The 26,387-nt window shown below is 35.8% G+C and overlaps 1 protein-coding gene across 4 annotated transcripts; it reads right to left on the reverse strand.

Moving 5' to 3' along the window:
* Positions 1–2,261: 2,261 nt before the first annotated feature.
* On the reverse strand, positions 2,262–26,062 carry LOC111062184 (tyrosine decarboxylase-like). 4 transcript variants are annotated; one of them, XM_039420467.1, is made up of 9 exons: positions 25,756–26,062; positions 23,170–23,387; positions 12,534–12,699; positions 7,386–7,456; positions 6,365–6,601; positions 5,253–5,412; positions 4,163–4,539; positions 3,282–3,447; positions 2,262–2,703 (listed from the first exon to the last, which is right to left on the reverse strand). In XM_039420467.1, the coding sequence occupies exons 1-9, from the start codon at positions 25,775–25,777 to the stop codon at positions 2,420–2,422; spliced, it is 1,701 nt and encodes a 566-aa protein (XP_039276401.1). In that variant the 5' UTR covers positions 25,778–26,062; the 3' UTR covers positions 2,262–2,419. The 4 variants fall into 4 exon arrangements, with proteins under 4 accessions (XP_039276401.1, XP_039276404.1, XP_039276402.1 ...); XM_039420470.1 differs by having other exon boundaries at positions 12,534–12,653; positions 25,756–26,005; XM_039420468.1 differs by having other exon boundaries at positions 2,262–2,998; positions 25,756–25,981.
* Positions 26,063–26,387: the final 325 nt, after the last annotated feature.

Below are 26,387 nucleotides of genomic sequence, written 5' to 3' on the forward strand. Positions count from 1 at the left end.
GCGTCATGTGATCAATTTTCATAACGGCAAGGAAAGATTCAAGATTCAAGATTCAAGATTCGTTTTATTAACCATCAGGCTACAATTATAGCATTAGGCAAGTCATAATACATACTTTTAAAAAGTAGTCTACACACAATTGAACAGAAAATCGATACAAATTGAACAGATGAAGCATAATTATCTACATTACATAAAATACATGCAATTCAGGTATTCAGGTATTCCTCAAGTGAGTAAAAGGCATTATTTTTCAGATAACTGTATACAATTTTCTTAAATTTGTTTGGAGGCAGATTCCTGATTGTTTGAGGCAGTTTATTGTACAATATGCACTGTTGGAAAGTATGGCTTCTCATAGTTTTAGTGAGTCTTATTTGTGGTGCTACAATGTTCCTACTGTTCCTAGTATTATATGCATGGTAATCTTCATGAATGGAAAATTTTTCTGAGTTTTTCTTGACGTGAATTAAATTGGAATAAATGAAGAGAGATGGAAGGGTTAGTATACCCAAATTAGGGAAATGTGGCCTGCATGAATCTCGCTGTGTTAGTCCTAGGATAGCTCTAAGAGCCTTTTTTTGCCATAAGAACACTGTTTTAGCATGGACGGAATTACCCCATAGACGCACACCATAACTCAAATGAGAGTGGAAAAGCCCAAAATAGGTCAATATGAGTGTATCCAAATTCACGCAGCCTCTCAGTTTTCTCAATAAATAGACTATTCGAGATAATTTTTTTTGAAAGGTGCTCAATATGTGTGTCCCAGTTCAGCTTGTAGTCCATATAAATTCCAAGAAGTTTGACCGGTTGTGTGAGTGCGCCACACCAGATTTTTTTTGATATGTGAATGAATTGTTATTTTGATGAGTGATGGTAGATCGACCTAGATTTCGATTTGGACTGTAATAAAAATTTGAAAAGGGACAGTTCCAGGCAAACGCCTGTTGTGCCTCCTCATATAACTGTAAAAATAATTGTACGACTGAGAAAATGAATAAATAAATATAAACTATAAATTCAATCTTTCGTTATGAATATTCTATTTTTAAATATTGTATTTCTGAATTCACGAGAAGTTATATATTATAATAAATTTGTTCTCGAATATTGATGAATATTTCCACGGGACACGATTCTAACAAACCTGAGAAATGTGAACTATAAGATGAGCGTATTCAATATGGAACGACCTTCAAATCGTCATTCAAATATCTCGTAGAGATGATGAGTGCACGAATCCTCTCACTCTTCTCCAAATGATGCGAAATCATACAAGATAAATTTGCATTATGGAACATCTTTAGTGGCCATTCCAATGTAATATTATCTTACATCTTTGGTTGGTCGCCATTTTGGATGGGGGAAATTTTCTCAAAGAATTATTCTACTCATTCACTCAAAATTCGTGTATTTGTATTACATGTATAAACTGCATCGCTATCATGTAAAATGTCATACTATTATCATGTTATCTGGTATGTAAGCTAAGCACATTGAACAGACACCAGATTAATAGTAGTGTATTCACTCTGCATAATTAGCTCACTTAACTTTTATTTAAAAATTGCAAATTACCTACTGTACTTTCCAATGATGAAATGAAGTTTGCTGCATTCCCATTTACATAGTGTAATATTATTCGTTCAAGACCATTCATGCATGAAACTCAAACAATATTATAATATGTTAATGTTTTGAACCCTTGAAGGATTCAAGACTCATGTTTAGCTATCCCCGTCACCACTGCTAAAGGAGACGTCTCTCACAACTGATGTGTACGTGTAAAATACCTAAACGTTCATCAAACCCTTAAGTAATGGAAATGGTTACATACCTATTCTTCCCGATTATCTGCCATTTGATGAATTTTCACATTTTCTCAACTTAGGTAGCAGTATATATACGAGAGGTGTGGATTTCCAGTGGAAAAGATCTAATTATCTGCATTAGAACGATATTTGTTGAAATGGATTATTGATATTGAGGAATTCCTCCATGATTAGAAAAAAAAACATTCATAATTTTGAACAAATGTTACAGAAGAGTCACATCCAATATAAATGTGGTAGAAATGAAACTGTGTTTTTTTATCTACATTATGATTCAAGATAAATTAGAATGGAACAATCGAATGAATATCAAAGTCAGCTTGTTGAATGAATTATTGTTGTTGATGAGACCAGTATATTATAATTTATGATATCATTAAAAGAAAATCTTATCAATCTGAAAATTACTCAATAAAACAAGAACACTTCAACACATTACTCATGTACGTTGTAATTTGATTTATACATTAAACATGGTTGTTACATGGTTACATGGTTGTTATTTTGACTCAGTAGATATCTACATCGTGACATTACATGAATAACAAACATAGAATTTCTCGAAAAATTGGTGGCCAAGAGGCTCACTGGTACGCTTCACGGTATGTATCACGGTTTGTAAGACGATATGTATCCCGATACGTTCCTTGGTGAGTGATGTCACGGTCACGAGGGACCACATTCCACGTGTCTTGGTCGACCGGAATCGGGTCGGCTGCGTCTCTCGTGAGTAAATTGAGAGCTTGCAGTGTCACAGAATTGACAGGTACGGTGAAGCTCAATCTTCTTGAAGGCAGCAGATTTGGAAACTCTTTTTGCATATTTATAACCTCGGTAGCACATTCTTGAATGTGTTTCCATCCAAAAACTGAAAAATGTTAGCTTCGTCATATTCGAAAGTAATTTACAATTCTTGATTGTGCCTTAAAGTTTATGTGATGGAATTGTGTTATATGAATGATAGTTTAGTTCATTTTCAATGACGTTTTAGAATTTGATAATTTAGAAGAGACGCTACTTTTTGAATAAGAGACGCTACTTTTAGAATGAAAGACGCTACTTTTCCTTATATAGGACAATCTTCTTGAAGGCAGCAAGTTCGGTAACTGTTTTTGCAAATTTATAACCTCTATCACATTCTTGAATGTGTGTCCATCTCCACACTGAAAATTTTAGCCTCATTTATTATATGGGATGAGCCCAGAATTTTCAATTGTGCCTAAGAAACTTTAGTAGTAATGGAACAGAGTTTTATTTATAAGAATAACGTTCTCTCTTAAGAGGAAACTCTCATAGCAAGCTTTGGTAACGGTTTTTTTATAGGACAGATCAATCACCTGTTACAAAACCTCAATAGCTCAAAATTGTCAGAAAAAGTATAATCTTCAATGCACAAAAGAATAACCAGATTATAAACCTACAAAATCACAGAAAAGTTCAACTCACGAACATGTTCCTTTGTAGCAAACTCATATGTTATACAGAGTCTCATCACATATTGTCCTTTGTCTCTAGTTGGGGTCACATGAATTTTACCAAGAGCGTTGACAAAGGCAACAAGATGCTCTGTCAAAATGTCATCGCCGACAAGTCGCGTGCAGACCAATCCAAGCTGAAAAATCATTACTTGAGTAGAGATATTTCTAGCGTTGTAATAACACTAGGCTATTGAACCATAAAAGTTACAAATCCTGCGTGCGACTTTCAAAAACATATAAATTTATGACTTGAAAAGATTCCAGATTTTATATTTTTAAAATATATTCCTCACAGATATTAGACTCTCATGGCAAAAACTTATAAAATTATCTACAACAGACCCTGCAAAGGTATGAGAAATCTAAGGTTATCAATTCTATACATGAGGAATGGGATCTCAGTTTTGAAGTATTCTGTTCGTTTGAATGAACGGCTTCTGTGAGTTTACTCACTGTGTAGAGTTGATGAGAAACTGATATGATATCAACAACCCCGTATTTTGAATTTTCATTTATCACCTATTCACAAAGGCTCACAATGTACTCCATGATAGATACAAAAATTCAATAGATAATTTTTCAGTTGCTTGAAAATTGTTTGAAATGAAGAAAGATAACCAGTCGTTTGGTACTATTTATATGAAAATTTTGGAAATGAGCAGTTCTGTACTGTGCCTCTAGATCCTTTCCCAATCATTCTATGAATATTGTATATTCTACTATTGATTGATAATATCGCAGAAATAATTTCAAGCTTTTGGAAAAATAATGATTGTGACATTTCAAAGTCACTACAAACACGTACGAAGAGGCTTTCAACCTCAACCATGATTATAGAGTTTTACTCACATGAACTTCACTTGTGACCGTGAACCGCTTGTCGGTTAATATGAGATCCTCAAAGTACTTGGCCAGTCTAACATGATTTCTTATGTATTCTTGAATCATCTTGACGCCTATCACTCTGAATAGGAAGTAGAGCTTTAGAGAACGGAATCGCCTGCTAAGCTGAACTTTCCAGTGACGGTAGTCGATGATTCCCGGGATTTCGTTGGATAAGTAGACAGGAGTGATTACTATACCGTGTGTGTACATGTATCTGTCTCTCACCCAATGGCCAGAGCAGTCATAACACACTAGCATCCACTTGTTGGCATTCACATTGACAGAGTCTGCGTAGTCCAGTCCTCCACATAAGTGTTGGAATTCTTCACACACAAAGGCAGCTATTGGAAAGAAATACATTCATAAAACAACAAATCGAGGAGATCAAACAACAACAAACCTGGGTTTCAAATGATTCACTCCAGTACTATGAGAACATGAGTTGATATAATCTGTTCTATTGTTTAAGAAGGTATGTGTGTGAATCGTATTCTAGTTGAATATAAATTAATCCGGATTGGAATGAGCCTTAAAACATGTTTTTAATCAAACACATTCGATTATTTAATTCTTTGATGTTTCTAATGCACTACAGCCCGAATTTAATCAATAATGTGTAATTATTATTTCCATTCAAACATTCTTCTTATCCTAATTAATAATGGATTCATAACAAATTAATTGACACAGAAAAATGTTCAAAGTTGAACGGAGAGACAGGAAGTAAAAGGCAGTTCACAATTTCGATTCAGATGATAACAGGTCATTGCATTCTTATTCAGGTATCATTGAGAACTTCTAAACTAAAATTGACAGCTCCACATTTCAGAGACATTCACATCTTACTTAGACGTTTGCAAACATTTCATCGTTCATATTGTGGAATACATTTTACATCCAGTTCCTTTGTACTGCGGTACTACAAAAAATTGCCTCAACTTAATGAGATGGTTGAGAATGTTTAGGAAATTTTACTATTTTTGCAGATTTCAAAAAATATATACAGGTATGGTACGGAATATAATATGATTGGAGAGTAGAATTATGATAATACATCCCGCATATGCAGCATCCACGTGGAGCCAAATGAGAGGATTACGCTTACAAACGGCTCCTATCTCCCAGAGATTGTCATAGGCTGTGGTGCCTGTGGTACCCACTGTGGCACCCACAAAAAATGGCACCAGCCCATTATGCAAATCTTCCTTTATTGCCTGCCAACAATCAAAAGAGTTTCTGTAATAAAAAAGAATATTGAATATAATATATTTTATACTAGCATGATGATTCTATCACGAAGATAAAACAATACTAATTAGATTGATTCTAATGGTCTCTAATCGTCGATTTCCAAGCGCTGTCCGCTAATGTTTTTGTATTGTTCTTTCCGATTATGAGATTTTTAAAAGTGATCAATGGTATGAACAGAACGGCAGGTCGATACAGCTTACAGCGTTAGTTGCGATTGTGATCGACCTTCTTGTAACACAAACACATTGTAAAAAAGTATGGCTAAGTACAGATTCCCCTTCACCACGATGATATCCAAGATGTTTTTGTTTTACAAGGTGGATAACGTGGATATTATATTATTTCAGCTATGATAAATTTGTTATTTCAAAGCACGTCGCACTGTGCTGCGGCTTCAGCGCAATCTACTAGCTAGGCATCTGTCAACTGTGAACTGACAAGTCGTACCTACAGGTATTGTGATCTCGATGGTCATTTCCTTGGTAATCTCGCAATATGCTGTGATAGCCTAGTCATATCGATCTAGACCTTATTAGTGGCATCAATCAAAACCACATTCTACATCGCGACTTACTCGTTTTGTTTGCACTTTGAGCTTTGCTGAAAAGTATTTCATTATGCGCTCTTTTATAGAGTTAGAGAAAAATTTTTCGTTCTTTATACTTCGAAATCGAAGGAAATATTCCAAGCCTACTCTATTATCCATATATAAATTATTTGGCAAATACGATTCTCATGAAATTTTTTTGAAAATTCAACTGTTTGACTGTTCCTGCAAAATGAGCTTCGAGTTTTTATTATTTCAAGCGAAACATTCCATGAAGTATTCTATCTATTATCAGATCGATTCTTTTACTAGGAAAAGTAACAGAATATTGATGAAATAATATTAAGTGGTGACGCTTACCCACTTACCCTCTCAAGAGTTTCTCCTGTCATCTTATTCATTTTATTTGGGGTCAATACTCGTATTCTGCACGATGCCAAATTGGCTCCCTTCTGCTGGCAGCTGTGAGCTTCCCTACTTATGTAGCCGACAAGCTTAGTGACCAGGTCGAACTCATTTTTCCCTGGGTACTTCCTTTTCAGGAATTCCAGCGCTCTTTGTCTTGCAGAAACAATTGTCATGAATACCGCATCACTTGCTGAACACTAAAAATTTAATTTACATGTAACGTAATTGTACAATTCATGTAATGCATTTATATAATTATTATATTGTAAAATTTATTAATAATTGTACATTAATTATTAATCTACACTAGTGATTTCTGATGCTGGTGTACTTAAGGCCTGTATGCAGATGGTTTAAACAGATGAATGTCATCTTTTAGTTAAAACCCCGTATGAAACACATTATGATAATTGCAACCATATCTACAAGTTAAGGTGGTTTAGCGTTAAACGTTATTTTGAATATTAAAATATTAATATTACCTATATAAAATTTTGAATACACTCAATAGTAATAATATTAGAACGACTGAGCATGATAAGCAGGATATAGTTTTGAAGTAGCATTTTTGGCAGCAGGAAAAAGCTCTTGGATTATCAATTTACGCTTCTAATTTCCCAACTCAATTCTACGAATATTTTATTCTTCAGCACCCTTCAGAATCCAACTCTTCATTACCCTTCACATGAAAATGAGAAAAGTTAGTAGTATTCTCAGTCTGATATTATGGACTAATGGTCCATAGACTGATATTTGAATTTTGTTATAGCCCACTTTATAACTTTTTAAACATTTTATAGCAATAGATTTCTCTCAGTTATGATACTGCTCATAACTTGACATGATTTTGACAAAGAACTGTTATTATTTTTCATAGCTAGTTATTGTACCTGTATTACAATATGGATTATTGTACGGTACATATTCATCAGCATGGGCTTATCATGTATTAATTGAAGAAGGTGGCATGATTTTACTCACCTGAATCACTCCTCCACCCACTCCTCCGTGTGTTTGGAAAAGAAAATGCCTCGGTAAATGCAATGCTTGTCCTAAAATAGAAATATCAATAGAGAATATTGTACCTATCAGCAAAAAGTAGTATCTTACTTCTTATTTCATTTATTTCCTCTCAAGATATACATGAAAATTTACATGAAAAAGTCAAAAAAACTAAAAACTAACTAAAGCTAAAGAGAAAAAGTGACAGTTTAAAATTCATTTTTTTACAGTAAACTCGTTCATACTGTAGCATGCTGAATCTATCAAAAATTCTCCCAACAATTCCTTGAATTTCGATCTATCACGTTCATGCCTTTTGTAACCTGGGAAACAACCAATAAATTCTATCCTATGTACGTTCGACTTTGTCTATACTACTTTTCCTTATTGTGTTTCTTTATTGTAAAATTATTTTTATTTCTTGTATTGTAATTATGTACAACTACTTGCCGTGGGAATTTAGATTCGTTAGTTTTTATATAATATTGTTCTATAACTGTACAGGCTGTACACCGTCATGAACTTTAACTTACTGAAAAATGGCTTGCATGATTGCTCTCTATCAAGATTTAGAATTATTCTCAATGCTTCTTATTGTAATATGAGTATTTTATTGAAGTTTGAGATACTCTTTCCTTCATATATTTCAATTCCATATGAAATGTGGGAATGAATCGTTGCAAAGTACACTGCTTTTAACGTTTCTAAGTTGGAAATTTTTGATAGTCGTCTCAGCGCGAAAATTCATGAGCTCAATTTTTTAGTTTTTTTTTTTGTATGTGAACGGACCAACTAAGTGTGTTTTCAAGATGTAGACCTGAAAATTCAATTTCTACCTTATTATTTCCGGAATTGAGCTGTTTTACCCCCGAATTTCTACAAGTAGAATGGGGGAGCCTTGTTTTATTATCATCAAGTAGCAGATGTCTATGACTCAGGTACTTTTCAGTTAATGATATAAGATTGTTACATCTAATTTATGTTGAGTTCCAGTCCTTATCAGCAATGCACAGACTTATATAGTCAGCGTACAAGCATAATTTACTATTTTCAAAAAAATCGCACATATATTCAGGCAACCCCCCTAAGTAGCACAGAAACAAAAATGGACCTAACACCGATCCTTGTGGTATAGAATAGTTATTATATTTCAAGTTTGATCCAATATTGTACTGGTTGCTATTGCTTGTATACTTTATATTTTACATACTGTTGCCTTCCTTCTAGATATGACTTGATACAGCTAAGCTCTTTACCTCTAATTCCGTAATTTTGAAGTTTATCTAACAATAATTTATGATTCACACAGTTAAATGCTTTGGTTAAATCCAGGAATGTTCCTACAGTATTAAATCCCTCATGTAAGTTTTCTATGTACTCTATCAAAGCAGTAATGGTTGACCTGTTTTTTCTATAGCCATGTTGTTCTTTATCGAGTTTGGTTTCAATATAATCAATTAACTAATAACTAACTAGTACACACTTTTTAGATGTTTTTTATGTGCTTTTATAGTTTTCTTCAAGTTCATATCACTTTGGTCTTTCCTGTATAGCTGATGCATTTTAATGAGCCTTTCATATTGTTTTTATAAAGCAGTAGTTTTAGAAATATTAAGTCGTTGCGAATCAACCTATTGAACTTGTCTGTTATCTGTAATACAATTGTATTAACTCTTCTACTACCAAGCATGACAATTGGACTACCCCAATCCACATTATGTCTATTTTTTGTAGATAATGTTGATGTTTTCCATTGAAACGTTGAGTACTTGTTAAAAACATACCACTTTAGTTTTTTCTATCTCATAGAATTATTTCATTCCTCTTATTTTTTAAATTATAAACAGACTAGCCGTCAGGCACTCTTTGCTCGCCATATCCGTCTAGCCAGGGGGCTACGCCCCCTGGACCCCCGGCTGGATCGTCCAAGAATGAAATATTAAAGTCACCTCATCACAACATTTTTAGACCCTAGCTAAACCTCTGTACCAAATATGAACATTTTCTGTCTATCACTTGATGAAAGAACTTAGAAAACGCAAAAAACCGCTAATTTTGGGCGTATCTTTGGCGTAATTTGAAGTTTATCTAACAATAATTTATGATTCACACAGTTAAATGCTTTGGTTAAATCCAGGAATGTTCCTACAGTATTAAATCCCTCATGTAAGTTTTCTATGTACTCTATCAAAGCAGTAATGGTTGACCTGTTTTTTCTATAGCCATGTTGTTCTTTATCGAGTTTGGTTTCAATATAATCAATTAACTAATAACTAACTAGTACACACTTTTCAAATATTTTATATAGGGCGGGTTAATGGCCAAAGGTCTGTAGTTGAGAGGATCAGATTGATCTCCTTTCTCATAAGCTGGCATTACTTTTGATATTTTTAATTCGTTTGGGTACACTCCAGCTATAATAAGGCATTGATTACGTGCAAAAGAGGTTTGATGAGTGATGACTTAGCATCCTTGATTATTTTTATAGGCATGTCTTCATAACCGGCTGACCACATTGGTTTTATCGAATCTATTATTCCACTTGAAGTCTTCTCTTCAATTGTATTGCATCTAAATGTTAATTTTGTAACTTTTTCATTTTTATCATCTGTTGCGTCACTTTTAGTGAGATATATAAGGTATGACATGAGTGTCAACCATTCCTGCAGAATCATTGTTTAGCATGTTTGAAATTCTATACGGATCTATGTCTATACCATCCTCTTTAAGTACAATATTTTTAATAACTTTGGACTGGATTGTCCAAAAATGAGATCAGCGGGCTCGCTTGCATATAGACCTCAGTGGAACCTCTGTACCGAATTTGAACGTATTATGTAATTTTGATCTCGGAAAACACCTGTTACTATATCGGCGTATCTTTGGCGAACAAAATTCTTCCACCTCAGCTGAACCTGTGTACTGAATTTTATTAAATATATTTCCATCAATTATTGAAAAAGGTGAGTAAACGCAGAAAAGCTGAGAAAACTCTAATTTTAGGCGTATCTTTGGCGTTATTGCCAACCTGACAAAATTTTTAATTTAGTTACCAGAACAACTGTTTCGAAGAGGTACTCTCTCTAGATTATAGTTCTATATTAACATAATTATGGTATGGACATTTCAATTATAATTCTAAGATATTGGAATATGAAGAATATACATGCTAAAAGACGAACTTTAAACCCTTGAAAACCACCCTTAGAGTTGAAATATCACCAAAAGATTTCTTAGTGCGCCTCTAAAGGGCCAACTGAACATACCTACCAAATTTGAACGTTTTTGGTCTGGTAGATTTTTAGTTCTGCGAGTGAGTGAGTGAGTGAGTGAGTGCCATTTCGCTTTTATATATATATATATATATATAATATATAATTCTTTTTAGATGTTTTTATGTGCTTTTATAGTTTCTTCAAGTTCATATCACTTGGTCTTTCCTGTATAGCTGATGCATTTTAATGAGCCTTTCATCTCAAATTGTTTTTATAAAGCAGTAGTTTTAGAAATATTAAGTCGTTGCGAATCAACCTATTGAACTTGTCTGTTATCTGTAATACAATTGTATTAACTCTTCTACTACCAAGCATGACAATTGGACTACCCCAATCCACATTATGTCTATTTTTTGTAGATAATGTTGATGTTTTCCATTGAAACGTTGAGTACTTGTTAAAAACATACCACTTTAGTTTTTTTATCTCATAGAATTATTTCATTCCTCTTATTTTTTAAATTATAAACAGACTAGCCGTCAGGCACTCTTTGCTCGCCATATCCGTCTAGCCAGGGGGCTACGCCCCCTGGACCCCGGCTGGATCGTCCAGAATGAAATATTAAAGTCACCTCATCACAACATTTTTAGACCCTAGCTAAACCTCTGTACCAAATATGAACATTTTCTGTCTATCACTTGATGAAAGAACTTAGAAAACGCAAAAAACCCGCTAATTTTGGGCGTATCTTTGGCGTTATTTCAAATTCCTCCTAACACAACATTATTATATCCTAGCTTAGCTTCTGTACTAAATTCAAACAATTTTCTGTTCATTTTTTCTCGATAAATCTGAGAAAAAGCAAAAAAACGCTGGAAATAAACGCTAATTTTGGGCGTATCTTTGACGTTTTACTATTGCAAATTCCTAACACAATATTATTACACCCTAGCGGAGCTTCTGTACTAAATTTGAACAATTTCTGTTTATTTGTTCTCGATAAATCTGGAAAAAGCAAAAGATCCGCTGGAAAAACGCTAATTTTTGAGTATCTCTGACGTTATTGCAAATCCCTTCTAACACAACATTATTACACCCTAGATGAGCTTCTGTACTAAATTTGAACATTTTCTGTTCACTATTGTTCTCGATAAAGCTGAGAAAACGCTGGAAAAACGCAGATTTTGGGTGTATCTTTTTGGAAATTTTCCCAAATCCGTTCTTAGTGCGCCTCTAAAGGACCAACTGAACATATCTATCAATTTTGAACGTTTCTGGTCCAATAGATTTTTAGTTCTGCGAGTGAGTCAGTGAGTGAGTGAGTGCCATTTCGCTTTTATTTAGGCTATATATATAGATATATCCTGGAGCCAACTCTATTACCTCACTTGGTATTCCACGTCATGCAATTTTTCGGTAAATTTCATCCATTATCGGGATACATAAAATATCAATTAAATTTTCTTTTTTTTGCTGAACCCGATTCATAATGATCACTTAGAATCTAAATTTAAAAAAATTTCTTCTCTGTAACCATGATTTAATAATTATTTGACAACATTCCCCCAACAACAATATAATAGAATTTTCCATTTTTTTCCTGTCAGTTTTTAATTGAAAACATTTTTCATCAAAATAAATTTATTTTTAATAATTTTTCATACTTATTGAACGATTAGTCATCCGTTATTTTCCCTCAGCGATTCCTAAGAGTACAAGTCATCATTATATTATATTATGTAGTGTATAAGATACCATATCTAAAATGGAAAATGGTTATGATTGAACTCAATAACTGGCAATAATCGATGACCAATGACCAAGTTTATTACTTATTGAATTCATCCAGTTTCGAGGCATTATATCAATCCAAATACTTATTAATCAGTTAATTTGAAATACTTTCACTCACCCCACCAATCCATCATGATCATCTCCAATTCAGTGAGAGCTGGTCCGGACGACCAAGAGAATCCAATGTTATTGTAAATGTCTGACAACATATCAGCTAAGATTGTTGGGTAGGTGTTGCCTGCAGGAAAGTATCCAAAAAAATGTGGATGATCCCATGCTAACAACTGAAATTGAAAATTTATTGCATTTCATAGTTACATATTTCACATAAAGTAATTAGTCCAGTCAAATAGTCGTTTTTCAGGAAACAGACCCGGAAGAATTTTTCTTGACAGTTGATCTATATGTATTTTTGGGCGCTGAAAATCGAATCTGGAATTTGCTGACACGCCAGAGGGCGGCTTCACCCCCAAAACCCCCAACATTTCGAACTTTTTTCAATTTTTTCTCTATAACCTTGATTTTTTCAAGAAAAAGCATTCTGCACAATATTAAAGATGGAGTGGTCGTGCAGAACTCTACCATTTTCGGTTCTGGAGCTACGAGATTTTCAAAAAAGGGTTTTTTTAAGGGGTTTTCGAAATTATGCAAACCTACCACTTCTACTCTATACAGTTTGGATCTTTTTCTAGTAATGATAAAAAACCACACATCACGTGGAAGAACAATTAATTCTGAACAAGATTCCTTAGGAATTTTCGAATTGATTGGTAGGGTGAGGGGGAATACACTCAAAAATAGAAAATCATGTAAAAATCGAAAAAAATTTTCATTAGAATACCTTTTCAAGGCCTTCCTTACAGAAAAGGAACATAATCCAGCAGAAATCATTTTATAAGGGTTATATTCGATGAGAATATAAGTATTAATATCAGTAATAAGAATATAAGTATTAATTTCAGTATTTCCTAGTTTGGAGGGGGAGGGCACACATGAGGATACGTCATGGATTAAAACTTCAAACACTTATAACTTTTGATAGCATGATCAAGAGATCTCACTCCTACTACAGTTCTTTCTTCTCAGCTCGTCAAAGCGGTTCAAAATCATGTATCATAACTGAAATTTGATCAAAAATAGAAAATTCCTCCTTGAGCGTACTTTAGCGCATATTTCCATACACAAAAAAATGGTGAATTTCTATATTCAATACTGTGTATTTCGGTAACCCGGAATGATAAAAAATTGCATTTGGTCTTGATTTGATGAACAGAGTCTCCTATTTCATGTGAGGTAAATGATTTTTGTGAAAGTGTAATCGTGAAGTAAGATGTGTTTGATTCAAAAAATCAAGAAATATGTGATATTTTTCTCATTTTCACATTCTCGACATTTTTTCAATAATGAAAATTAATGCAAGATAGATTTAAGGCAACTCAGCCATCATCCATTGTACTCGTTGAAGAGACTTGAATAACAGTAAAATTGCAAGAGGAATGAGAAAACAAAAATCTTTTTTTTTTTTAATTGGCTGTAACTTTCGAATGGTATTGTAATCAGAAATGTGATTCAAGGCAGTGAAAAGAGGAGAAAAATTCTCTACAACCTCGGAAACTTTTTAAAATTTTTATCTGAAGTGTTTCAGAAGATACGGAACTTTGAATATGCGAAACTGTGAAAATGGGAAAATTTCACAAATTTTTCATATATTTCTCGCAACGGGGCTGTTTCTTGGAAAAGAACTATTTGACTGGACTAAATGGAGAGACATCAAGTACAAGGAATATAAATCTTACAGTGAAACATCTTCTGGATACTCAGGGGAAAATCAAAACCGAAAAGTAAGCTATTATGAATTGTATATCATCAAAACCCTTCCTATAACGCTTTTTCAACCTGGGCGCAGTGTATTTGTTCCAGCTTCAGCAGTCTCTCCAAAATTACATCTCTAACATCCTTTAAGAAAGCTGGAAGTGCCTCCTAGTGGTGCGCCTGGATACCCAAATGCGAGATAGAGACCTGCATTTGGGGAGCTAAATCAAATGCAAGCCATTGCGGATTGGTAAAAGCTGCCAACATATAAAATTGTTCTTGGCAGCTGGAATAATAAGTATGAAGCTCCTGAACATCTAGTGAGCTCCTGGTCCAATATGGGCGGGGATGGTGAAAGTTGGATATTGGCAGTGAAAGCACTATTCATGAAATTTTTGGTATATAGTATAGAGAGCGCTTAGTTATTTTGGCAGCCGAACTATCTTAGGATCTCTCGGCTTTATTCATTGACAATTCAACTAACAGTTCTTTTCAGAACTTTTCTATGAGACGACTGGGCCCTGGTATCAAAATATGCCACCTGAACATTGAAGGCATCAGTAGAGCAAAGTCTGAGTTCCTTTCAAGGCTAATGTTGGAACATAAAGTAGATGTGATAGCTCTACAGGAAACTCATACTAAATCAGAAGAGCAGCTTTACTCAAGAGGGCGAATTCCTGGATATGACATCATTGGTGCTACATACCATAGATCTTATGGCATAGCTACATATGTGAGAGAAAACTTGGAGAATGTCATACTTATCTCGGAGAGGCAGGAAAATAATATCCACGTGGTTGTAATAAGAATAGACGACCTGTCCATAGTTAATGTGTATAAGCCCCCTGCAGTGGAGTGGCCAGTCCAGGTCTTGCCACAACTTGATTACCCATGCATATCCATTGGAGACTTTAATAGCCACCATGATGCATGGAACTTTAGTCAGAATAATAGCTGTGGCACGTCCCTTGTTGAATGGGCAGAAAGGAACAATATGTATCTAGTTTTCGATGGCAAGGACAGAGGGACCTTCAGATCGGCTGCATGGGGAAGAGACTATAATCCTGACTTGTGCTTCACTAGTAGAAATAGCTCTGGACAACCACTGCCTGCAATTCGATCTGTTTTACCTGATTTTCCTCATAGTCAGCACCGGCCTGTTCTCATTTACATAGGCATCCAGATTCCCCTGATTAACTCAGTGCAGCGACCGAGATGGAACTTCTCTAAGGCCAGGTGGAATGACTATTCAGCGGATCTTGACAAGTGTGTACGATGGATACCTGCCACCAAGGATAGTTACCAGTGGTTTGTTGGTGCAGTAATTGCAATAGCCAAGAAACACATTCCAAGGGGATACAGAAAAGAATATATACCTGGCTGGAATGATGAATGCAACAACCTCTACAAAAGATTCAAAGAGAGTGGAAATGGACGCATTGCTGAGGAGCTTCTGAAGGAGCTGGATGGTGCAAGAAGAGACCGATGGGATAAAACAGTGGAAAGGCTTGATTTTAAACATTCCAGTCGACAAGCATTGAGCTTATTAAGAAAACTTGGTGCATCTAGAAAGCCAACCAGGCAAGAAACTGAAGTGGAGCCTGAATTGGTTGCTGAGCACATTATTAGATCTTCCAGGGTGAACCTCAATTTGGAGCACACTGATGAGATAAGAAGACAATTGAAGATCCTTAGGGAGGGAGTTATGCCAAACCCACATTTCTCTGCTCCATTCAGTGTTGCAGACATAGACAATGATCTGAGGGACATAAGACCTGGTAAAGCTCCTGGGTTCGATGGAATTTACCCCGAGTCCTCACTCAATGCTGGGAAAAACACCAGGCGATGGTTGAGCCGGTTCTGTTCAGACATACTTGCCACTGGAAAGATCCCACATGCTATGAAAAGGTCAAAAATTGTAGCAATCTTGAAGCCTGGAAAGATGGCTGACCAGGTCGAAAGCTATCGGCCAATAGCTCTGCTTAGCTCAGTTTATGAATTACTAGAAAGACTGCTTTATAGTAGGATAAGCACAGCAATCCTTGAGATAGTCCCTATCGAGCAATCAGGCTTTAGGCCAGAGCGCAGCTGTGATGACCAGGTCTTGGCACTGACAACATTCATTGAGGCTGGATATCAGAGACAGAAAAAAACAGCTGTAGCTTTTGTCGATTTGAAGGCAGCATATGATACAGTCTGGCGAGAAGGTCCAATATATAAAATTTTGCAAATCATTCCATGTCAACATACAGTAAGACTTGTAAACAATAACAGACTTGCTGAAAAACAGATCCTTCCAGGTGTTGATTGGGCATGAGATGAGCCGAACAAAAAGGCTTAACAATGGTCTGCCACAAGGATCTGTCTTGGCTCCTCTCCTTTTCAACCTTTATGTCTCAGACCTGCCAAGAGTCAGGTCCAGAGTATTTGCATATGCAGATGATTTGGCTTTGGCTACACAGAGTAGTGACCTTGAGACTGGAGAGGAGACACTAACAAGTGACTTGGCTGTACTGACAGACTACTGATCAAAGTGGAGGCTGTGCCCCAGCCCTGGGAAAACTGAAGTATCAGCCTTCCATCTAAGCAATAAACTAGCAAATGCTTAGCTGAAAGTCTTGATGAATGGTGCTGCCTTGAAACACAATAAGTTTCCAAAATATCTTGGCAACACCCTGGACAGGACCCTCTCTTTTAATCAGCACCTAAGGAGTGTAGCAGCCAAGTTGAAGACAAGAAACAACATCATTAGGAAACTATGTGGCACAACTTGGGGCTCATCTTCCTCAACTCTGAGGTGCTCTAGTCTGGGCCTGGTGTATGCTGCTGCTAAGTACTGTGCATCTTCCTGGATCAACAGTTGTCACACTCACCTTGTAGATGTGCAACTGAATAATTCAATGCGAATAATTACAGGAGCCTTACGATCCACTCCAGTTTCCTGGCTCCCAGTGCTCAGCAGCATACCTCCTCTTCGCAGAGCACAAGCTCTCCTCAGGCTCTATGAAAGGATTTCGTCCAATCATCTACTTCCAGTCCATCAGGACATTCCGGATCTATATAGATAGATAGATAGATAGATAGATAAAGAATTTATTGATACTCATAACAAAAAGCACAATTACAATTCCAAAGCAATAACAAAAATTCAATTGGCATGGCACATGCCGTCAGCCAGAGTTGGTAGTTTATCTGTATCATATCATATCAATTTTTCGATAAGCTGATTTCTCGAATCAGTTCTAAATTATTTCGGACAACATGTTATCGATACTCTCTATGCATTCAATCGCTCCGAATGAAAGCTATCAATTTTAGAAAAGAAAAATTCATCATCAGACCTTAGCGCATCATATAATTATTCCAAATGGCAGCAAGACTTCTCAAATCATTCACCCAATAAATACATTTAGTTTGATTTGCATGTATAAAAATGAGAAAGAGAGACACAAAAAAAAATAAATAAATGTATACAACTGTATCTCTAATTACATAAATTACAATAATTCTACGGTACTATAAATGTCATGGGATATAACCCTCATGTTGTTCTCAGTAATTGAACTCTAAAACCAATTGCTCCCGATACTTCAAAGCCTCGTCAATATAGCCCACCAATCTTCTCCAGTTTTCACCATTCAGGTATCTAAGTATAGTTTCCTCTTCTATAATCCAGCGACCGAACCATTTCATCCGAAACTCTCCCAGTACTGTGCATCGACCCAAGAAGTGGCATGTGTCTTCTATCTCCCTGCTATTGCAAAGTGAACATATATAGCTGTTATCATTCCTATCTACCCTGAAATTCAGAGGTAACAGGGACCCTCTCACTCTGAATATCATACTGATAAAACGTCTCTTGTTTTCGTCATTAATATAATCTCTTCCAATTGTATGCGACGTTCTTAGTCTCTGATACATTGAGTGGAACTGCGAAGTTGCGGCCCTATTCCACCAAGTTTCTATCAATCTGTCACGTATCCGTTCAATGATAATTTCACATCCATTTCTCCATAAACTCGGCTGGGTCACTGGATCAATCCAGTCCATATTGTATTGCACATACAAATGTTTCCAATCCTTGTACCATCCACATTTGCTTTGCGCCATCAATCTTGTTATTCTTCCTGTGAATCTGAACTCAGGTAGGTTTATAGTCTTTACTATATACTTCACATTCATTCTCAAAGTATCTAGCCATAAAACGCCCTCCCCACTCTCCAGATACAATATATAATTAGGTGTGTTCATTGGTAAGCAAAACAGTCTTTTAAGAAAGAATCTATGAAAGCATTCTAGTTGCTCTCTCTGTTGGTACCCCCATACCTCTGCGGCATATGTAACCGTGGCCTTGCTCACCGCATTAAAAACTTGCCGTTTCGTTGATACTGGGACATCATTGTTTGTAATTAACTTCCCCCACAAACTATTCACACCATATTTTGCCGCTGACACTTTAGCTTTGAAGTGACTAGTCAATGATAGTGCGGATGTGAATGTAACACCTAAGTACTTGTATTCTTTGACTACTTCTATAGGCTCCTCTCCAAACCTCCACTTCTCATTCCTGCGCAATCTACCCCCCTTCCTGAACACCATCATTTTTGACTTATCTCCATTCACTGTCAAGTTCCAGCGGCTACAATAATCCTTCAGTCTGTCAATCATACTTTGCATTTTATGAATACTGTCGGTGAATATTACTAAGTCATCAGCATAAAGAAGTGCGTTCATATCGTGACCTCCAATCCTTAGGCCTCCACCGATACATTCACAGATATCATATGTAAATATGGAGAATAAAATCGGGGACAACAAACAGCCCTGTTTTAAGCCGCTTTCAAACTGAATATCTTCTGTCAGCCCTTTCTCGCACCACACAGCAGATGATACATTATCATACAAGCCTCTCATCATTTGGACAAACTTATTCGATACACCTATCTCTAATAATCTATAAAATAATGCTTCTCGATCAATCGAGTCGAAGGCAGATTTGAAATCGACGTAGAAACAGTATACTCTTCTATTCTTTTCTGACACAGAATATTTAATCAAATTATACAGAACATTAATGTTATCCACAGATGAGTATCCTTTTCTGAAGCCGGCTTGATTCTCCCTAATGGTGTTTGTATGCTTCACATATTTTTCCAGCCTATTCAATAAACATCCCACAAAAATTTTATAAATTGAGTTTGTGAATGATATGGCTCTATAATTCTTGGGATCTCTCGAGTCCCCTTTCTTATGCAGTGGGAAAATCATTGACTTTTTGAAGGCATCTGGGGCTATACCTGCTTCGTAAACTTTATTAAAAAAATTACACATTAACTGTTTATATGCTGCAGGTGCTATTTTATAAAACTCGCCAGAAATCCGATCTTCACCTGGAGCCTTTCCATTTCTCAATTTTTTCAATGATAAGTTGACTTCATTTATATCAATAGTCCTGTCCAGTAACTCATTTTTGCTGAAGGGCTCCGCGTACAACGTTGGGCCACTCGACCGTGAGGGATTATAAAACACTTTATAATGACATACCCATTTCTCTGGCTTTATATTTACATTTTTGACTGTGTTTGATCCTTTAAATTCACGTACTAATTCCCAGAAATGTTTTGAGTCCCGTACTGATTTCAGTTTTGTTTTCACCTGCTCCCAGTAAGCATTTTTCTTAATATTACAAGTTTCCTTGTACTCCTTAACCACCGCCAAATAGTCTTTTTTAACTTGCGTGGAGTTGGTTCTCCTAAATATTTTCAGAAGGGAAAACATCCTATTTCTTATTTTTTCGCACTGTCTGTCATACCAGGCGTTTTTCTTGAATTTATTATTTGTTTGATTGGACTCATTTTTGAAGTTAGTGGCGTCATATATAAGCTCCCTCAACTTAATACTAGCTTCATTTATATTCTCTGGCAATAATACATTTCTACATCTGAGATCTAATTTTTCTATAAATAAACTATTTCCGTTTTTTCTACTCCAAAATAATTTTGGTGCTATTGGCAAACAATAATTATTCTCTAGAGGTTCACTACATTCACAGTTAACGGTCAAACATAAGGGCAAATGATCCGAGAAGCTCGCTGGTATGACACTAAAATATTTTGCTAAACTTAAACTATCTAAACCAACACAACATAGGTCGATTACTGACGCTCCTCTATTATTAATAAATGTGAATTCTCCCAAAGCATCTCCCATCACTCTACCATTTATTATAACAAAATTGAACTCCTCACAAAGGTTTATAATTTTTCTCCCTTTTCTATTAAACACTTTATCTTTAGATGTGCGCTCATACTCTATATCTGTGCGATCAATTGAGATTTGAGTTGGCAAGCACTGCGCCTCTCCCACCCGGCCATTCATATCACCTACAATAATCATACTACTAGTCTCATCACAGGAGACCAAGAAATCATACAGAGCACAGTAATCAAATTCCCATTCACTCTCTAGACCTCCACTCAAATAAACTGGAACTATGCACAAATTATTTTCCAACATAAATAAAACTTCTCTTCCATTCGATTTTTCTATCCTTATAGAGTTTTTCCACCTGTCCCTAAAGGCTATTAGTTGTCCCTTCTTAGTATTTGCATATGCAGATGATTTGGCTTTGGCTACACAGAGTAGTGACCTTGAGACTGGAGAGGAGACACTAACAAGTGACTTGGCTGTACTGACAGACTACTGATCAAAGTGGAGGCTGTGCCCCAGCCCTGGGAAAACTGAAGTATCAGCCTTCCATCTAAGCAATAAACTAGCAAATGCTTAGCTGAAAGTCTTGATGAATGGTGCTGCCTTGAAACACAATAAGTTTCCAAAATATCTTGGCAACACCCTGGACAGGACCCTCTCTTTTAATCAGCACCTAAGGAGTGTAGCAGCCAAGTTGAAGACAAGAAACAACATCATTAGGAAACTATGTGGCACAACTTGGGGCTCATCTTCCTCAACTCTGAGGTGCTCTAGTCTGGGCCTGGTGTATGCTGCTGCTAAGTACTGTGCATCTTCCTGGATCAACAGTTGTCACACTCACCTTGTAGATGTGCAACTGAATAATTCAATGCGAATAATTACAGGAGCCTTACGATCCACTCCAGTTTCCTGGCTCCCAGTGCTCAGCAGCATACCTCCTCTTCGCAGAGCACAAGCTCTCCTCAGGCTCTATGAAAGGATTTCGTCCAATCATCTACTTCCAGTCCATCAGGACATTCCGGATCTATATAGAAGGGAGCTGAAGTCCAAAAGGCCAGCGGTCAGGATGGCAGAGCAATTGAAAGATGAGAGGTTCTCTCTGAACAGAAGATGGAGAGAGGAGGTGCCCCCCGGAATACTGGAGAGCTATTTCTCATGCACTAGGCCTCCTGGTTTTGAGCTCCCCCGGCGCATCTGGGTGACACTCAACAGAATTCGAACCCAGCATGGGAGATGCAATGCGTCATTTTTCAAATGGGGACTTGGAGACTCCCCAGTATGTGACTGTGGGGCGATGGAGCAGACAGTGCACCACATTATACTTGAGTGTGAGAGACGTGCCTACCTGGGCGAGGCTAACGACTTTACTGTAGCCAGTCCCCAGGCAATACTGTATATTTCATCCCTTGACGAGCACTTATAAAAGTGTGAAATTTTAAAAACTTGACAAAAAAAATGCCATATGCTAAATAAATAATAACCTGGACGGTGAATCGGGTGAATCATCCTTTGAAATAGTAGTTCTATAACAATCAAGCACTCTCATATCTCATTATATTTCACATTATCATTTTCAAAGCAAGAAGAGTCCAGTACTTTATGGATCTGTAGAACCCGTCATTCATGAAAAATTATTGATAGAATCCGTTCATGACAAATGGCATCAACGTGAGAAGTTCAGCAAAACACAAGATAATAATAATAAAAATTTTAGCTTGTTCTCGTGACAATGATAAATTTTTGGAATGAATTAGTAAGAGTACTAGATTTTTTTTCATCCAGATGTATATCATGAAAAATAGTATAATTTATGAACCAGTGTGTTTTGAGAAGGGTTTCGCTATTCTATGACTTGGACTCGTGCACGATCAGACGTTCCACTGGCTGTACGCCATGCCGGCTCCGTGAGCTAGCTCAAGACCCGTGCTGTCTCATTCTTCTTCAACGAGACCGTGCCGTCTACATGGAGACCCTTGCCGTCTCAAAAGTCCACCGCTGACAACGTTATTGTGCCCTGAAAATCCCTTACCAGACGAAAAAGTAAGTGCCAAATACTAATTTTTTAGCAAACTTGTCACCGCCATCTTTTAGTTTTTTATAGTCATCAATATTTAACAACGATTGTCCAAAAAGCATGTTTGAATCATAATACCTTATATGTTGTTGAGGAACTAAGGGAGGACGAACAACGTGTCATTTGTTGATCTGATAGAGAACATATTGATGCCCGAACATAGTAGAATTTGCCCAAACAAACATGTTTGTCAAACAATTGCCAGGCGTGAGGGCCCAGCTTTACTGATATCAAGCCGTTCTAGAACAGCATCCTGGCCTAATTGAATTATTTCTTGAGCACCCTCTTGTACTGATGGAGATATTATATCATTCACAAAAATGAAAAAAAGTATAAGAGTATAGTAATGTGTTGGTAATACTGTGCAAAGACTTGATAATTACGTATCATATTGATAGGCAATAGCGTGATTAATCGTCTTGTATCTCTACGCACACCGACAAGGAATCGAAAATAAAAGTAAGGATGAGAATTAAGAAATCCCGCCGGTAGGTATGAACGCTTGATGATCTCATCAATTCACCCATGTACAAGCAGAAGGTTCAAGTGGGTCATTGCGATTTTCTGGAGGAATGCATTTTTTTGAGTTGGTTTAATTTTTGTAAGCAGGAAATACTTGGAGCGCATAGGTACTAAATGTTCACTTGAAAACACTCACCCTTGGTACTATAAATTCGTCTAAATCTTTCAGCACATCTTTGAATGAATCTTGACCGTGCGTTGGTACTGTAAGAGGTATGAATTTTTTCAAGTCGGCAACTTTAGACTTCAGTATATTCAATGCAATCACTGGTCGTTTAAAAGCTGTATCTCGGTAATGTACCATGTAGTCTATCACTTCTTTTGCTCGCAATTTGAACTCCTCTCCATCCATCCCTGATGCAGAATGGAGAAATATGAATCACAATGATACGTGTAGCTCAAACAGTCTTTATTGATGATTCAATCAATCAAAATTAAGTTGTGAGTTCAAGACAGTGGCACTTCAATCAATATTTGTCCATTTTTTGAAAAAAATGTTAATTCTATCAAAAATTTCTTATACTATGAATTTGGAACTGAATAATTGCATGCATGCATTCAAAGCTGTTTAGGATTCGAATATAATAAAATAAAAAATCAGTTTATTTATTTTATTCACTCAGCTAATAGTCTGTGTAAAATAAGTTGAGACTTAGTCCTCCATCTGATGAAATTACAGGGTTGCCAAATCGTGTAAAATTGTGACTTTCTCAAATTTCCAATTCAACGTCAAAATTGGGTGTAGAGTACTATCCCCGATATCCTAGTAGTGTTGAAAAAGTTTCAGGGTTGAAGAATTGAAAGGGCGGAATTCAACTTTCATGACAAAAATTGGAAACATCGCAAAGATGGCTTGCAGTTGCTGAATTTTTCAATCGTTCTGTATTTTTACTTTCCTTGCCCTATTACCATAGGTAATTGCTTTCCAAAAAAAATTAAGGTACCCTAATTTCATGTTTTCTATACGTTTCAAGGTCCCCTGAGTCCAAAAACATGATTTTTGGGTGTTGGTCTGTGTGTGTGTATGTGTGTGTGTGTGTGTGTATGTGTGTGTGTGTGTATGTCTGTGAACACGATAACTCCATTCCTAATCAACCGATTGACTTGAAATTTCAAACTTAAGGTCCTCATACCATGAGGATCCGTCAATAAGAAATTCAATAAAATTCAATTCAAGATGGCGGATAATTACTAAAAAACCATGTTTTTCACGATTTTATCGAAAACGGCTTTAACGATTTTCTTCAAATTCATACCATGGATAGATATCCATAAGCACTATCAACTGGCTTGAGTCTCATTTCTGGGAAAATTCCATGAGCTCCGTAATATTCTTGAGAAAAATGGCGGATGACTAAAAAACCATGTTTTTCACGGTTTTCTCGAAAACGGCTTTAACGATTTTCTTCAAATTTATACCATGGATAGCTATTCATAAGCTCTATCAAATGACATGAGTTTTTTCCTGGGAAAATTGCAGGAGCTCTGTAATATTCTTGAGAAAAATGGCGGATAATTACTAAAAAAACATGTTTTTTACGATTTTCTCAAAAATAACTTGACCGATTTTTTTCAAATTCATACCCTGTATAGTTATTTATCAACTCAATCAACTTACATGAGTCTCCTTTCTGGGAAACCAATGGGGGGTCCACCCCATCCTTGGGAAATGGACTTAGTAACCTCCTTCTCGTGCATGAGGTAGGTAGGTAGCGCAGTTCATAAAAAGAACACATAGTCGAGATATTTCATCTGTGGAAAAGCTGTTTTGACGACTTTAAAAAAATGACGACTGAAAAAATCATCGAATTTCACAATTCACACAAAGAAAAAGTACTCTGGAAACAATTATATATACACATATACAGAAGTCTGATCGTAGTTTCAAATATGAGCAAGGAAAGTTGTGTGAGTGTACTACACCAGATTTTTTTTAATTTGTTGATCCCAGCTACCGTATTGATAGCATATAGTGGCACACCATTCAGCCACTATCCTTGACTTTGAAACTCCTGAGAGGTCAAAATATGTTCTCCCGAATACGTTTGACAATTTGAAAAATGAATCCAATTATTTTCGAGAAACTTTATTGCTTTCACCACCTACTTATCTTTTGAAACAAAAATGTTTCTAGCATGTCAAAAATTTCATTTTTTCTGCTCGAAATGTCTCGAAATTGACGATCATAATCATTAATTGGAAAATAACTGTGGGTCGGATGGAGATGATCCAAACATTAAATGAAAGGAGACATTCTTCCCATTAATTTGATATAAAATTATCACGCATTACGACGCCCCATGATTCTGAGAAAAGTGATATTCAAAAGAAAAACAAATCTTTGCGATGTTACCAATTTTATCATAAAAGTTGAATTCCCTTTCAATTCTTCAGCCCTGAATTTTTATTAGCACTTCTAAGATATCGGGGATAATATTCTATATTCAATTCTGACGTTGAATTGGAAATTTGAGAAAGTTGCAATTTCACATGATTTGGCAACCCTTTATTTTTTTTCGGATGGAGGGCCAAGTCTCAACCTGTTTCACACAAACTATCACTATCTTGCAAACCGTAATTTCGAGGAATTATTGTGAGTAAGAAGTAGGTCAGAACAATGTTGTCATTGTATTTAGTAATATACCTCATCAGAACAATGCTTATCAGAATAATATTATGTAATAGGTACTAAATATTATTATTCAAGTTTATAGTTACTTACCCGGTTTATATTGGGACAACATTTTTGAAAACCGTAGAATTCTACAGGTATTGATTAAGTTCTTCTATTGATAATTGATGACTTCTAGATAATGTACTAAGAAATTTGAATATTCATTTCAAAAATAGAAAAAACTCAAATATTATTAATGAATTTCAACCACCGAACATTTTAAAAAATTCTGTTCAGAGAAGTCAACCATAACTTTCCTACACTTTAACAGTTTACCATTTCTTGTTTATCCCAAAACATGTGTAGATCATAAAATTCAATGAATGAACAATTTTAATCTTAACCCACCTCAATCAAACTCCAATTCCGGCTTGATTCACCTCGTGAAGTGTGAAGAGTCAAATCCTTAGTTTCTTTTGTGAACAACACAACTTTTACTAAGGTAGAATCTTAGTTTAAACTTTTATAGTTTAAAATAAATTGCAATACCCGCAATGGTATAAAAAACTCTAATAGTTATATTTTTATTGCAAGTTGAAAATTATAATAGGCCTATAAGTATTCTAGATTAATATTATCAGTACTTATTCTTCACCTCCAATTTTGATAACGAATATATTGAAATGTGTCAATAAGAAAATATTAATCATATTAAAAATATATTAATCAGTCATTTGTGA

The sequence above is a fragment of the Nilaparvata lugens genome, chromosome 2 (assembly GCF_014356525.2).
Source record: "Nilaparvata lugens isolate BPH chromosome 2, ASM1435652v1, whole genome shotgun sequence".
NCBI lineage: Eukaryota > Metazoa > Arthropoda > Insecta > Hemiptera > Delphacidae > Nilaparvata > Nilaparvata lugens.

Bases quoted from the DNA above. Each gene is read 5' to 3' on its own strand.
- LOC111062184 (XM_039420467.1), bottom strand. From the start codon at position 25,777: ATGTTGTCCCAATATAAACCGG. The intron at 7,457-12,533 runs GTGAGTGAAAGT...TTTCTATTTTAG, and splicing joins GATCATGATGGATTGGTGGG to GACAAGCATTGCATTTACCG. The intron at 6,602-7,385 runs GTGAGTAAAATC...TTAAATTTTTAG, and splicing joins TGGGTGGAGGAGTGATTCAG to TGTTCAGCAAGTGATGCGGT.